Below are 16,916 nucleotides of genomic sequence, written 5' to 3'. Positions count from 1 at the left end.
GGAAAGCAACTTATACGCGCATTTAAGTCATGTCGCATCCAATGCTAAAATTGTAACACAACTTTTCTTCTTGTCTGGAAGAATTTGAGTGTACTCGTTGCCAAACAGTACAGTATGCACTGTAGTTGTTGATCATTTTCTACCAGCATTTAGATTATTTACGCAGGACCATAAAACGTTATTGATGATAAACACTCTTTAGAACGATGACCCGTGATATTTTAATTATTTTAAGCTATGTGTAACTGATGTATTTCTGTCTCATATGTAATTTAACTGTTGTATTGATTTGAAGAAAACATGCAACAAAGTTTCGACTGTATCGATGCTGACAACGTACATGTTACTAATGAAATCTTGAGCAGTACGCCCATTAAGTAGTGTATATAAAATGGATTTAGTACTAAATGAAAAGAGTTGAATAATATCCAGCATTTTGATAGCCTTCTCGAGCTAAAGTTGGACATTGCTCAACCAGTTTCATAAATTTAAAATTAAATTATTACCATATGAGACTGTTTATCGCATATTTTTTAATGGAAATAGAGAAAAGAGAAGACATAATTTCAGCCATTCTGACTTAGGTTATGCACCATTTATTTGTTGTGCGTAAAACATGATCCAAAACAATGGTCGAATTTTTTCACAGTTTTATTACAATAAAATTTAAGATTAGATTTTCTTTAACAAATTAGAATTCAAAGAGCATTTGTCCTTTATTTAAAAAATGGAACACTTGATTCAGAGAACATTTTCCAACTCAGAATGTGTATGGAAGTTCCGTGTGATATCGCATAGTTTGATTCATTTACGTTAGTCGATTAATGTAACAATGTAGATGCATAAGATATATCATTTTTAGTACTGGAAGTTGTTGGATATTCATGATAAAATATTAATACACGATGAAGAAATTATATATTTACTGTACTGTATGTATGGCTGGATAGATCATGTGTAACAGGACACAGCCGGAATTGATTAATACAAAACGTTAGATTGCACCGGCCTAACTTTCTATCAGTTGGACTGGTCCATGTCCACAATCTTGTATGAAGAGGTAAGTTATACGCTTTCAGATGTCAACATGTAACCCACTCGTGTGTATATAACCGATTCTATATTATAGGATTCCCACCCATCTCTCCCCACGCAAGCTATCAATTGATCAATATCCTTTATTTCGTTCTTGATTGGGGTTTAACAAAACTTTTCAGCGCATACAAGTCAATACTTTGCGTAACGAGCCATAGTAAGGTAAAATTTTCACATTTACAAAGAAGTGAGCTGTTTTTCCCTTTTCACTGTGGGCAGTCAATTCGATAAATAGCCGCCAAAATACAGATAGTATTTAAAAAACACAAAGTTACAGTAGGGTAAAGAAAAATTTCCCCACGATTGAAGTCAATCAGTATATAAAATACTGCGCAAGAATGTGATGGTCTTATTTGGACCAATCATAATCACAAGTGATATGTTAACGTGCTGTAATATCATAAATGTTCAACTGCACACACATTATGTAACGTTTACAGATTAGTGATAATTTAGTTTATTAACACAACATATTCTGTCAGCTTCATCATTAGTACTGTTTATATCATTGCAATGGATATGCACTCCCATATTACTATAAAATGGAAGCAATAACGGCATTTTATAAAGATTTTATTAATAGTATATTTTCACCTGTAACCCACCTTTCAGCCTTTGCAAATACGTTCATCTATATCGAAATATCACTATTATAACATTTTTGGAAAAAGGTTGACTAACTATGACCTGACGATACACACATTGTACCTTGCTTCAAGTGGCGAATGTTCACCATATATACGCTTATTTATGTACGATCATTTGTAAATGTATGTTATTTCTCACTTTTATATACAGGTACTTTTCACTTGTACAGTACTATTATTCAGGGAACACCTCGTAATTAATATACGGCGTAAATAAAAATATTAGTCCATGAATCAGTCAGAATCACGTGCACAGATATGAGACGCGAGAGTGATCTGTAAATACGAATTCGTTATGACATTTAGCTACCCAGACCACCAACATGTCAAGAACAAATAAAGACCATTCGACCGCCCGGGTCCCCAGACACTGGATTCTACAATATAATTTACGGCCACCCGGATCCTCAGACCCTGAAAGAGCAAGATAGACCATTCGGCCACAAGAGTGTCCTGGCACTGGAAGGACAAGACATATATATATATATATATATATATATATATATATATATATATATATATATATATATATATATATATATATATATATATATATATGTGTGTGTGTGTGTGTGTGTGTGTGTGTGTAATTGATCTTTGTGATTGAGCTATATGTGTTGAATATAAACAAGAAAACGCTTCTTTGTGTGCAAGCCAATTATGCATTTAATCATATAAATTGCAAAACATTTGTGTACCATCTTTCACTATGATTATCCGAGTGCTTTGCGAATACAAATTAATTTGCACACATTTAAACAAAACGTGAGAAACTTGTATATATATGTATATATATATATATATATATATATATATATATATATATATATATATATATATATATATATATATATATGAAAAGAAATATGGAGAAAAGTATAACGCTTGACGATATGCTATTTGCTTAATTCTCTATGCAAGAAAGATGATTGTCTCTTTTTAATATACTTACAATATATGGACGAAATGAAACATAAGTCCTGAAAATTGATTTCATACGTTATATAGGTTTTCTGTTTCTCACATTTTGAATGATTCTAAAATGTGCTTCCTAATTAGCTTGGATTACAACTTGTACTTAACTCTGGTAAACATATTTAATAACTTCAGCTACACAACATAGCGGCTATATAATATAAACACTAGAACGTTAGCAAATAAAACTTATGAAGCAGCCGATTATTGTAGTTTTAAAATTACCATCATCTAAAATAAAATGAATTATATCTTGGAACAACGTTTGGCAAGTTTCAATACAATCTTGATGCAGTTTCAAAGACCAAATTGTTGCTTAGATGGTCAGGGCTTTCATTGATTGAAAGACGACAAGTTTCTAAAACTGTACGTATTAACCTGATGAAACGCCTTTTCACAAAAGGCAAGCAAACACTGACGCCCTTATAGATCAAAACGCGATTGAAGGAAGAACAAATGTTCTTGACAACGGCAAAACTAACTTTACCACCGTTTAGTCCGGAGTATATTGTGAGTAACAATACAACCATGTTGGTCACGTGATATACAAGGCAGTAATGTACTTTGGCATAAAGGTACCAGTTTATCTTCATAGTGTTCTCTCCTCCGTTTTGGCAAATCAGAAGAAAGCAAGCGATACTTTAACTCATCTCATCGAGTCGAAAGCAAGCGAAACATGAAAGAGGCATGGTGTTCGGTAGCTGCATTAAAAGCCAAGTAATCCAGATACTTGAACATATGGAAAAGCTTTAATTACCACGACGTCAACAATAGACAAAGTCCCCGAAAGGCTACATGTCATCAGCTGAGGCATCGGTTAATACCCTTCCGTCATCTTCTTTGATCGGTTTCATCGCAAGCGCCATCTGTTCCGTGCAAGCTCGTAACCGGGTTTCTGTGTCAACGTATGAATTTATAGTGAACGATGTTTTGGATGAGGCCCTTTTCCTGGAGGAGCAGAATCGTCCGCTAAAAGCCAAGTAAATCCAAGGGTTCGTGCAGCTGTTAAGGGATGATAGAAGAGTGACGATTGCTGTCACTGAACCTGAAAAATGTAAATAGTGCTATTTACAATAAATTATAATCCTAGTACGACCCATCAGCGCATGCATGCCTTCAAAGTACATATGTGTCACGTGATACTTAGGTACAGGCACTGCTTCGAGTTTAATGAAACGCTGGCCAATAGTTCGAAAATAAATGGAAACTATGCAGTGTCATTCTTCGTTTGTCCATTGTTCTATTAAATTGTTTTGGTACACACGACAATGAAAAATACCTCACATGCAAGTATCAGCTCAATGATGCAAACAAGAACGAGCGCATAAAAAGTTAAGCAACGAATTACAGCTGATGATCTCGAAGTCCACGTAATAATAATAATAATAATAATAATAATAATAATGATAATAAATTAATAATAATTATTAGTAGTAGTAGTAGAAGTAGTAGTATTATGATAACAATTATTATTATTATTATTATTATTATTATTATTATTATTATTATTATTATTGTTGTTGTTGTTATTTTATTATTATTTTGTATCATTATTAATATTATTAGTTATTTAGATATTATTCTTACATACTGAAGTCGTCCCTACTGCCTTTGATTTGTTTAGATTCATCCGTATTTTATGGCCAATTATTATTTCCCGGTATCAATAGCGTTAACGGTAACACGCACATGACTATCTGATTCCACCGAAAAACCATTCGAACTTTATTTTAAAAATCATTTCATCATCGTCAATTTTCATTTCCTCTTTTCAGATCTTATAATAAAAACACGTGAAAATGGTTGCAAACATAGGAACAAGTGACAAAAAATCATTGTAACTAATATAGATCAACATGAGCGAAACCTCTCAGAAGCGCATCATCTCTTAGAGAATTCTCATTATATATATATATATATATATATATATATATATATATATATATATATATATATATATATATATATATATATATATACAGAGAGAGAGAGAGAGAGAGAGAGAGATAAATATATATAATCTAAATTTGTATTAAAAAAATATTATTTTAGATGCTATATGTTCTGTAAGAGTGCCCAATTTACCAAAAACGTTTAGTTTCCCTTTATCAATTTCCGATACAATTACTTTTACCCCCAGTAAACTTTCACTCATTTCTGATCGTGCGATTTGATGAAATCTGTGCTGACTTTTGGTTCAATTGTGCTGAAATACATCGAACAGTAAGTCATTGTGCCTGATTTTCTACCAGATACACAGTAATAAAGGAATGATGGTATCACATATAAAATACATAATAAATACCACTTACTTGTGTAATAGTTTATGGATAAATCGAAGGCAGATATCATCATCACAAAGAAGAAGGGTGCCCAACAAATAAGGAAACATAACACTACAGTCAGAGTCAATTTGATTGTTTTGATCTTCGATTTGGACAATCCGCGGGAATGAGCACGTGGAATTTTTGTGAATGATCCGTTTTCTGTGCTGAATGAATCCTTATCACCTAGACGCTTGCTTTTTGTGTTCTTCTTTGTGGTGTCTTCTCTGGAGTTTACGCTTATCCAAACAACATAACAAATTCGGCTGTAGAGAAATGTTAGTATCAGCAAAGGTATTAAATACACCGCAAGGAACGTCCATGTGATGTAGATCTGCATTCTTAGGGTTCCATTGTTCTTGTCAAAATTATCTAAACAGTCATAAACACCCGTTCCTTTCCTTTCAATATAAGAAAATATCTCCAGTTGCGGCACAGCAAACAAAACTGAAAGTGTCCAAGCGATTGTGATCATGACGTGCACACGTTTTGATGTCCATGTTTGGCTAGTAAGAGGATAGCAGATAGAGACGTAGCGATCAATGGCCGTCATAACAAGGACATAAGACGAGGCATACATGGTCACAATTTGAAAGTATTTGATCGTTTTGCACAAGAAGTTATTTCCAATGAAGTGCTCTGTAATTTTCCATATCAACTGCGGCAAAACTTGCATAAGTCCCACAAAGATATCAGCGATAGATAAATGGATAATAAACAGTTGCATGCGACTTAACTTCTGTTGACAGCACTTGAGAACAGCGATGACGACCGAGTTTCCAAATAATGCGAAGAAAAGTATAGCAGCCAATGTAGCCATTTCAAATTTTGCCAAAATCTCGTTCCTGCTCATGGAACCCGGTTCTGAGGAAATATTGCCTTTCGCAGGTAATATGGTCGTGTTAATATAATCTTCTGCCATTATGATGTGTGTCTAATATGCATGGACTGCCAGTTAGTTAATGTTGTGAGAAATGTTTTCTGAATGTTGAGTTAACGGATTAATTTAAAAGACTGTTCCAGGTTCTACATTCTCATTTCCTAGGCTAATCAGTTATTCACTACATCATGAATGGTGACATATGCGTCTTGATTTTAAAGGCTGATGGTCCTTCTTCCTGAAAAAGTAAAATTTAGATTAGAGTCTAATCAATACAGTTTATCGATTACATTGAGCCTGAATTTTAGTTTTGTTAAAAACGTAATTAAATGTTCAAAACAATCGCCAGTAAATAGCTACAAAGTATACACCCCACTTATTTGGTCTAAGCCAGTGATTCTAAGAATGCCTTGGTGCAAATGTAGAAACGATTACAAGTGTAATCCGAGACCATGCAAATAAACCGATAGTATTGGCTTCTTGAGCTTATTCTGTAAAACGCCCTTGATGCCCCCAACACAATATGTCTGTATATGAATGCAAAGAAATGAGTCTTTATGAATACTTTTTATCATTCATATTTAATATTTATAGGTTACTGCATTTGTATGGGAAAATATGAACGCGTTTCTCGGATGGAATTACCCCACAACATTTGGGAGTGAAGTATATCCTTCCGACAAAACGAGTTCATATTTTCCCATAAAAATGCAGTAAGCTTTTAATAATATGCTCATTTTCTTATTCTACCTAATGCCTAATTATGTAAACAAAAATGCACAACATGAAAAAAAGTAACTGAATGTATGCCGTATTCCAAACTAAATACACACGCGCAGATTCATCATTACACAACAACAACACTAATAGTGCGCACATAACTCCTCCCAGATAAATTGTAACCTAGTCGCGCGCTAGACATACCTTTCGAAAGAAAGTGGCGTGTCTAATTAAAATTGAAATTATGAGTCATATTGTGTTTGAATGCGCATTGCAACAACTTTTATATTTGATCCGGAAAAAATAGATTTTGGTATTTTTGTCGATTCTACGAACGTTCGTGAATATAGAGTGGATTTATATATGACGATTCCACATGAAATACATCGGATTGAAGAAGCGAGGGAAAAGCGTGTTGACATCTGCAAATGTATTTCTGTTTCTGTCACTGAATATTTGAAATCATTATGTGGGAAACAATATGAAGTCTTTCAATTGCAATTAACAAAAAGACGCTATCGAATTCAATGCTTATTTTATTTTGAGTGCAGTAAGGAGGATCTAATTGCACATGGAATATATTCGAAATTACAGTACAGTTTTGAAATGTGTAATCAAGATTGAAAACCTATGAAATGACTTATGTAATTCGGATTTGCAGAACTAAGAAAGTACATCTTGAGGAAATTCAGGCTGTCAAACTGTAAGTATATTTTGTGCCATTCTTATTACCAGCTAAAGATGACACTTTATTCCTTGTCACTTGCATGCTATTTGTAATGACCCTGTCTGGCATCTTCTGTATAGCTAGCATAAATCCGAAACATTTTATATAAAAAGTAAGTTAACGCGGAATGTACCACAAAACATCGGCTTTAATTCATTCAGAAACAAATTTAATCAACCAAACTGTAAAGCGTCTGCTATACAAGTGTATATGATTTGTATACAAAGTAGTTCTAATACATTATTGAGCACACGTGTCCTGCGCGTAAGTGCAACATGAAGGTGTGCAATATCGTACAACACTGAACGATTCTGACCATGTAAGATTAACGGAGATAAAAATGAGCATATAATAAAGTTTCTTCTGAAGATATTAACGTAGTTGAGATGGCTTAAGGAAGCATATCGTGTAAAGAAACTTTAGCCATTTACATGTGATCGCCATCACTACTAAATGGTTTAAAGTATCTTCGAGAAATTCTTTTATTCCAATATTTGTTAACTGGACATGAAGGTTACTGTGTATGTATGTATGTATGTATGTATGTATGTATGTATGTATGTATGTATGTATGTATGTATACATGTATGTATGTATGTATGTATGTATGTATGTATGTATGTATGTATGTATACATGTATGTATGTATGTATGTATGTATGTATGTATGTATGTATGTATGTATGTATGTATGTATATATGTATATCGGTTTGCAGCTTTAACGCACATCAGTTCAATAGCGGTTATAGAGTGCAAACTAAAAGTAAAGTTTACTTAAATTATAAACATGAAGAATTGCACAAACTCTTCTCAAAAATAAGCTTTCCAAGTACACATAACAGTAAAATACAACCAGATCAAACTTAAGAGATGAAGATATTAAAACTGTGTAATAGGTATAGAATACAACAAATAATGGTAACACGTGAAAAATCTTGAAAAATATATTCAAGATGTAATATGTAGACATCATACCCTCAAATAATCTTATATAATTTCAGAATATTTATGGCCGGCCGGGTGGATGTCGAAACACTCAATAATAATGTATTCCCTTGTATTTTGAATAATTATTTGTATCTCGTGCAACTAACTATATAATGAACCAAATCTAATATTTGCTACACACGAGTGTGCGAAAACGTATGCCTGGCTGCAATTGTGTTTAATTCTCTTCAGTTGTTTGCTGTTCATGAACTATTTGTGTGTATTTGTTAAAACAATGAGAGCTACGATACTCGTATCTTCCCAAGGGCAGAATAGCCTCACCAAAATTTTTGACGAAGTGCGCGAAAGCCTAACGACATTCGTCTTAAAGTTTCCATATCGTCTGGTCTCTAATCCTTCTACCTGAATATCTTTAGATTTTCAACGATGTCGCTTTATTGGGCTTTTTCTTCTTAACAATACTCTTGGATATAAGTTAGGAACTGAGACTCTATTTTTGCAGTACTGAAACACTTTTATTTGTTTTAAATTTCGGTTTCATTCATGTTTTTTACATGATATTGTTTAGCATGTCGAATTCAATTTTCATTGCTTTTCGGAGTTTTGAGTTTTAGCGCAGTTGCCTGACTCTGTTTCGTATATGAGATGCTAATTTCAAAACAAGTCTTCACCTAGCTTTTCAACAGCTCTTCTCTTCGATTACAACTAGAATTTCTCTAATTTAAAAATTCTGTCGATGAAATGTACTATTGAAGTTTTTATACAGTAAGAGCAGAGGCGATCATAAAACATACATGCACATGTAATAAAATATGTGAATCATTACACAGTAGTTTAGAATAAATTAATATCCATAATTACATCACTCTAAGTCACAAAACAATTAATGTAAATAACAATATAAATCATGCCATAGTATTTTAAAACAAATGTAATTAACAATATCAATAATGCCACAATATTTAAAACAAATGTAATTAACAATATAAATCATGCCACATTATTTTAAAATGATAATAATAACGAGGACTTTGTATAGCGCCTAATCTTTAGAAACTCTAAGCGCTTTACAACATTAGGCAACACCTATAAGATAAAAAAACAACATATATAATGATATGATTACAAACACAAACACCATGAAATTGGAAAACAAAGACAAATCATGCTGAGAATATTTAAGGTAGGTAACATTAAGTGGTCTTTAAGTTTGTTCTTGCATTCGAAATAAGTGAGTTTTGAGAGCACTCTTGAATGTCATCACTATGTCTTTGTGTCTAAGTTCAGTGGGCAATTCATTCCACGTTGCTGGGCCCTGGTATGCAAACGAACGCTGTCCATATGACTTTGTTTTCATAGTGGGAATAGTGAGTATACGATTGTCAGAAGAGGAGCGTAAGTATCTTGCTGGTGCATACACATGGGTGAGGTCGGATAGGTATTTTGGATTAGAGTCCGTCAGTGAAATGTAGTACGGAGAACAAATTTTGATTCTGGATCGAATTGATAACCAGTGTATGGTACAGAGCAGCGAGGAGGTGTGCTCTGATCGTGGTACTCTAAGTATGATCCGAGCAGCTGTGTTTTGAACTTTTTGAAGTTTTTGTAGACATTGAGATGAACCAGAGAGAACTGAGTTGCAATAGTCCAGTCTTGAAAGTACTAATGAACACACGAGTGTTTTAGTGGCATCAACTGAAAGATATTTGCGAAAGGAACTGATGCGTCTCAGCTCAAGATATGCATCCTTGCATATGTTCATGACATGTTGGTGCAATGTGAGAGTACTGTCCAGAGCAACACCTAGGTTTCGTACTGATTGTGTGAATTTAATGTTGGTGTTGCTGATATTTATTGTTTGAGGTAAAATTTCTAAATGAGAAAGTAGTTGTGTTGTAATCAGAATGGCCTCAGCTGTGCACACTTGTGCTCATCGCCTGATATTTTTAGCCATGTTTCTGTCAGGAAAAAACGTCAATATTCTGGTCGTTGAAAAAATTAAATCTGTGCGCTTTTCCGGTGGTCCTACTGATTGGGCATTGAATGATGCAATAAGCATAGGTATCTATTGGATAGTTGACACTAAGGTTGACAAATTATTAGGGATTTGAATCAGGTTATCTAAATTAACGGTCGAATTTTTAAAGTGTTGAGTCGGAAGGGGCATAAGGGAGATAACTTAAATTCTTCTTCCGGTTCTACGGCGGCCAGCTTTGAAACAACGTTTCTGTTTTCACTTCTGTTTACATTTAGGTAATGATGAATGTAGTCCCAGTTCGTTTAGTCTAGAGGAAAGTGTAGCGTGGAGAGCCACGGAGTGGTCATTTAAAGCAATTAATAAGGGTTCATCATAGCATAAACGGGTTGACTGGCGAGTATCACGTGATGGCGGTTTATTCAAATGGAAGCTGTAGCAGTGGAGCAAGAGAGCTGCATAAAAGCCTAATTGTTCTCGTTTCCAAAACAAGGAGATGAAGAAACACATACGAACTGAACAGCCAGTACACAAAGAACACAAAAACGTAGACGAAGACAGGCAACAAGCACAAATATCATGAAAACTGCACAAAAAACGGAATAGCTGCATCAAGCCAGTTAAGCAATAACGGCCACCTTGTAACAAAATTAATGTAATTAACAATATAAATCATGCCACATTACTTTAAAACAAATGTAATTAACAATATAAATCATACCACATTATTTTAAAACAAACGTAATTAACAATATCAATCATGCCACAGTATTTCAAAAGAAATGCAATTAACAATATCAATCATGCCACAATATTTTAAAACAAGTGCAATTGACAATATAAATCATGTCACATCATTTTAAAATAAATGTAATTAACAATATAAAGCATACCACATTATTTTAAAACAAACGTAATTAACAATATGAATCATGCCACGGTATTTTAAAATAAATGCAATTAACAATATCAATCATGTCACAGCATTTTCAAATAAATGTAACTAACAATATAAATCATGCCACAGTAATTTAAAACAAATGTAATTAACAAAATAAATCAGGCCACATTATTTCAAAACAAATGCAATTAACAATGTAAATCATACCAAAGTATTTTGAAACAAATATAATTAACAATATAAATCATTCCACAGTATTTTAAAACAAATGTACTTAACAATATAAATCATGCCACAGTATTATAAATCAAATGTAATTATGGGGATGACTAATGCCAGAGTATTTTAAAACAAATGTAATTAACAATATAAATCATGCCACATTATTTTAAAACATATGTAATTAAAAATATTAATTATTCCACAGTATTTTAAAACAAAGGTAATTAACAATATAAATCATACCAGAGTATTGTAAAACAAATGTAATTTACAATATAAATCATGTCACATTATTTTAAAACAAACGTAATTATGGAGATGAATAATGCCATAGTAGTTAAGAAAGTAATAACAAAATGAATCATATCATGTTAGCTTGGAACCAATGTAATATCAGTATGAATGATACCATATTAGGTCAGAAGCAATGTAATAATACTATGTATCATATCATGCTAGCTTAGAACCAATGTAATAACAATATGAATCATATCATATTAGCTTAGAACCAATGAAATAACAATATGTATCATATCATGTTAGCTTAGAACCAATGAAATAACAATATGTATCATATCATGTTAGCTTAGAACCAATGTAATAACAATATGTATCATATCATGTTAGCTTAGGACCAATGTAATAACAATATGAATCATATCGTATTAGCTTAGAACCAATGTAACAAAAATATGTATCATATCATGTTAGCTTAGAACCAATGTAATAACAATATGTATCATATCATGCTAGCTTAGAACCAATGTAATAACAATATGAATCATATCGTATTAGCTTAGAACCAATGTAACAAAAATATGTATCATATCATGTTAGCTTAGAACCAATGTAACAACAATATGAATCATATCGTATCAGCTTAGAACCAATGTAACAAAAATATGTATCATATCATGTTAGCTTAGAACCAATGTAATAACAATATGTATCATATCATACTAGCTTAGAACCAATGTAATAACAATATGAATCATATCGTATTAGCTTAGAACCAATGTAACAAAAATATGTATCATATCATGTTAGCTTAGAACCAATGTAACAACAATATGAATCATATCGTATCAGCTTAGAACCAATGTAACAACAATATGTATCATATCATGTTAGCTTAGAACCAATGTAATAACAATATGTATCATATCATGTTAGCTTAGAACCAATGTAATAACAATATGAATCATATCGTATTAGCTTAGAACCAATGTAACAACAATATGTATCATATCATGTTAGCCTAGAACCAATGTAATAACAATACGTATCATATCATGTTACCTTAGAACCAATGTTATTTAGAATATGAATCATAGCACGGTCGTTGAAAACATATGTAATTTAATAAGCCAAATCGAACCACGGTAGTTTACAATAATAATATATATATAATTAAAAATACCAGGGATACCACAGTAGTATAGACGAAATATAACTAAGAATATCAATCATTCTACAGTAGTTTAGAATTCATTAATTAACACAAGGAATCATGCCACAAAAAATTGAACAATTGTAATTTACAAGAGGAATGATACTACAAACATTTAAACATTTAAAACAAATGCAATAAACACCATGAATAAAACCACAACAGATTTAACAAATGTAATTAACACTAGGAATCATACTACAAACAATTAGAACAAATGTAATTAACACCATGAATCAAGCCACAAACGTTTCCAACAAATGTAATTAAAACCATAGATCAAACCACAAAAGTTTTGAACAAATATAATTAGCGTCATGAATCAAACCAAAAAAAATTTTAACAAATGAATGTAAAACCATGAATCAAACCAAAAATGTTTTGAACAAATGTAATTACCACCATGAATCAAACCACAGAAATGTTGAACAAATGTAATTAACATCGAATCAAACCTCAAACGTTTTGAACAAATGCAATTAGCGTCATGAATAAAACCACAAAACCATAAACGTTTTGAACAAATGTAATTAACTGCATGAATCATACCACAGAAGTTTAGAACAAATGTAATTAACACCATGAATCATACCACAAAGGTTTAGAACAAATGTAATTAACACCATGACTCATACCACCCAAATTTTGAACAAATGTAATTAGCGTCATGAATCAAACCACAAATGTTCTGAACAAATGTAATTAAAACACCATGAACCAAACCACAAAAGTTTAGAACAAATGTAATTAACACCATGAGTCATACCACACAAGTTTAGAGCAAATGTAATTAACACCATGAATCAAGTCAGACAAATTTAGAATAAATGTAATTAACACCATGAATCATACCACAAACGTTCAGAACACATCTAAGTAACACCATGTATCATACCAAAAGTGTTTTGAACAAATGTAATTAACACCATGAATCATACGAAATAAGTTTTGAACAAATGTAATTATCTTCATGAATCAAACCACAAATGTTTTGAAAAAATGTAATTAACACCATGCATCATACCACAAAAGATTAGAACAAATGTATTTAACACCATGAATCAAACCACAATATTTTACAACAAATGTACTTAACACCAAGAATTATACAACATACGCTTAGAACACATGTAATTAACACCATGCATCATACCACAAAATTTAAGAACAAATGTAGTTAACACCATGAATCAACCACAATATTTTACAACAAATGTACTTAACACCATGAGTCATACCACAAAAGATTTAAACAAGTATAAGTAACACCGTGCATCAAACCATAAACGTTTTGAACAAATGTAATTAAAACCATGAATCATACCACAAACGTTTAGAACACATCTAAGTAACACCATGCATCATACCACTCAAGTTAAAAACAAATGAAATTAACACCATGAATCATAGCACAAACGTTTAGAACACATGTACTTAACACCATGAATCATAGCACAAACGTTTTGAACTACTGTAATTAACACCATGAATTATACCACTAAAGTTTTGAGCAAATGTAACTAACACCATGAATCAAACCAAACACGTTTAGAACACATGTAATTGACACCATGCATCAAACCACATGTTTTGAACAAATGTAATTAACACCATGAATCATACCACAAACGTTTTGAATCAATGTAATTAACACAATGAATCATACCACAAACGTATAGAACAAATGTAATTAACACCATGAATCATACCACAAAAGTTTTGAACAAATGTAACTAACACCATGAATCAAACCACAAACGTTTAGAACACATGAAATTAACACCATAAATCATAGCACAAACGTTTTGAACTAATGTAATTAACACCATGAAACATACCACAAAAGTTTTGAACAAAGGTAACTAACACCATGATTCAAAACACAAACGTTTAGAACACATGTGATTAACACCATGATTCATACCACAAACGTTTTGAACTAATGTAATTAACACCATGAAACATACCAAAAAAAGTTTTGAACAAATGTAGTTGACACCATGAATAAAACCACAAATGTTTTGAACAAATGTAATGGACACCATGAATTATATCACAAACGTTTAGAACAAATGTAATTAACACCATGAATCAAGCCACAGAAGTTTTGAACAATTTTAATTAACAGGATGAATCATACCACACACGTTTTGAACAATTGTAATGAACACCAGGAATCATACCACAAAAGTTTTGAACAATTGTAATGCACACCATGAATCATACCACAAAAGTTTTGAACAACTGTAATTAATACCATGAATCATACCACAAAGGTTTTGGACAATTGTAAGTAACACCGTGAATCAACCCATAAACATTTTGAACAAATGTAATTAAAACCATGAATCAAAGCTCACAAATTTAGAACAAATGTAATTAAAACCATGAATCAAAGCTCACAAATTTAGAACAAATGTAATTAAAACCATGAATCAAAGCTCACAAATTTAGAACAAATGTAATTAAAACCATGAATCAAAGCTCACAAATGTTTAGAACACATGTAAGTAACGCCATGAATCATACCATACAAGTTTAGAATAACTGTAATTAACACCATGAATCATACAATAATTTCATAACAAATGTAAATAACAATACGAATCATGCCACAGTAGTTTAGAAAAAATTGACGTAAGACTATGAATCATATCAAGCTAGTTTAGAAAAAAAATTGAATCCTTTTAATGTACATGTCGTAGTTAACTATATAGTTATTCATAATTGTCCTACTCTAATGACACAAATATAATGAAAGATCACAACTCCTTCCACCGACGTATGTCGAGCTGACTGTATAAACACCGTTTATACCGTTAAAAGATACAGGTCTCACTCATCTAGTAGGGTGCTATGTCCGGTTTGAACGGATACCAATAAATAGATCCATTACATATTAAAATTATATTCTAAATTAGATAAAAAATTAAAGTGCAATCTGGTTTTATATTGCACATATTAAATAAAATTTCTGAACGGGTAAGTATACAGTGACTCTTTGGCGCAAGAATACATGTCAAATTCAATGTCACTCGGCCCTTGGTGAACCATGAACAATTGACGTATTCAAGATGGATCGGTTTATACTAACTAATCTCTCTAATCTTTATCGTATAACTTGTTTTACACGTTCTCATTTTATTTGCTTGAACATATTCTTCATCCACATGAATATCTAATATTTTAATTGATGCACATATTTAATAAAAAAAAATATAAATGAAGACAAAAACGTGATTAAAAACCTTTGGTTTAAAACAATACGTGCAACCGGCTTGTATATTGATTGGTAAGATATAGAATCAAAAAGTGAAAACATGCATTTACCTTTCAAAAAGAGATGTGTTGACTGAAACAAAATAAGCTTGCACAATACGTTTCCCTAACTGCATTTTAGAATAGAATGCACTCCTATATACATATAGTTAGGTGGACAAAATAACACGATTTCTATCACCAGGCATCTTTATTTCGTTTGTCTTGCACAAACAAAGTGCAGCACACGGAGCTCAGACGCATTTATTATAGAGATTCCGGAGACAAAAAAAATTAACATAGCACAATTAAATCGTGAACATCTGACAAGTTGAGTGAAATGTTTAAACACCAAAATGTTTTATATCCTCCATATTCAAATTAGGAGATATTACATACGTTCCTTGACTGCATACATAATATAAAATAGAGGATCTGGAACATGATTTTGCACCAAATTTATGAAACGAGCTTAAAAATTATTCAAAACATTGTGAGACCCTGCGAACAGAAGCTGAAAAGTATTCATCGAGCTTCAATAATTTAATACCAAATCATTTCCCATTTGACATGATATTTATCACGTAGGTCTTATTTCTGTGGAAATAGTTTAGATGCAAAGACGAAGAAATTGTTTCACTTTATGATGGTTTCAGATGCTGCACCGTTCATTTTTGCGCATGAAAAAACCCTCACGCGATTGGCATTATTAATTTACGATCAAATCACCAGTAACATTTAATATACAATTTAGTTGGCAAATCATGGTTTAAAGAACAACTATCTTTTCAAA

The 16,916-nt window shown here is 32.1% G+C and overlaps 1 protein-coding gene across 2 annotated transcripts in view; it reads right to left on the bottom strand.

The window, feature by feature from the left end:
* Nucleotides 1–633: 633 nt before the first annotated feature.
* Nucleotides 634–16,916, bottom strand: part of LOC149790565 (annetocin receptor-like) — a 119,806-nt gene continuing 103,523 nt past the window's right edge. For both annotated transcript variants that reach the window (XM_089972634.1, XM_089972633.1), the window contains exons 2-3: nucleotides 5,030–6,159; nucleotides 634–3,762 (exon numbers count right to left, since the gene is read on the bottom strand). In XM_089972634.1, the coding sequence (XP_089828760.1) occupies nucleotides 3,509–3,762; nucleotides 5,030–5,963 (1,188 nt within the window). In that variant the 5' untranslated portion in view covers nucleotides 5,964–6,159 and the 3' untranslated portion in view covers nucleotides 634–3,508. The remainder of the gene's footprint in view (nucleotides 3,763–5,029; nucleotides 6,160–16,916) is intronic.

Source organism: Sinohyriopsis cumingii, chromosome 10 (genome assembly GCF_028554795.1).
Source record: "Sinohyriopsis cumingii isolate HCF-2022 chromosome 10, ASM2855479v2, whole genome shotgun sequence".
Taxonomy (NCBI): domain Eukaryota; kingdom Metazoa; phylum Mollusca; class Bivalvia; order Unionida; family Unionidae; genus Sinohyriopsis; species Sinohyriopsis cumingii.
Note: the sequence above shows the minus strand (reverse complement) of the source record. Positions and strands in the feature narration are given on the sequence as shown.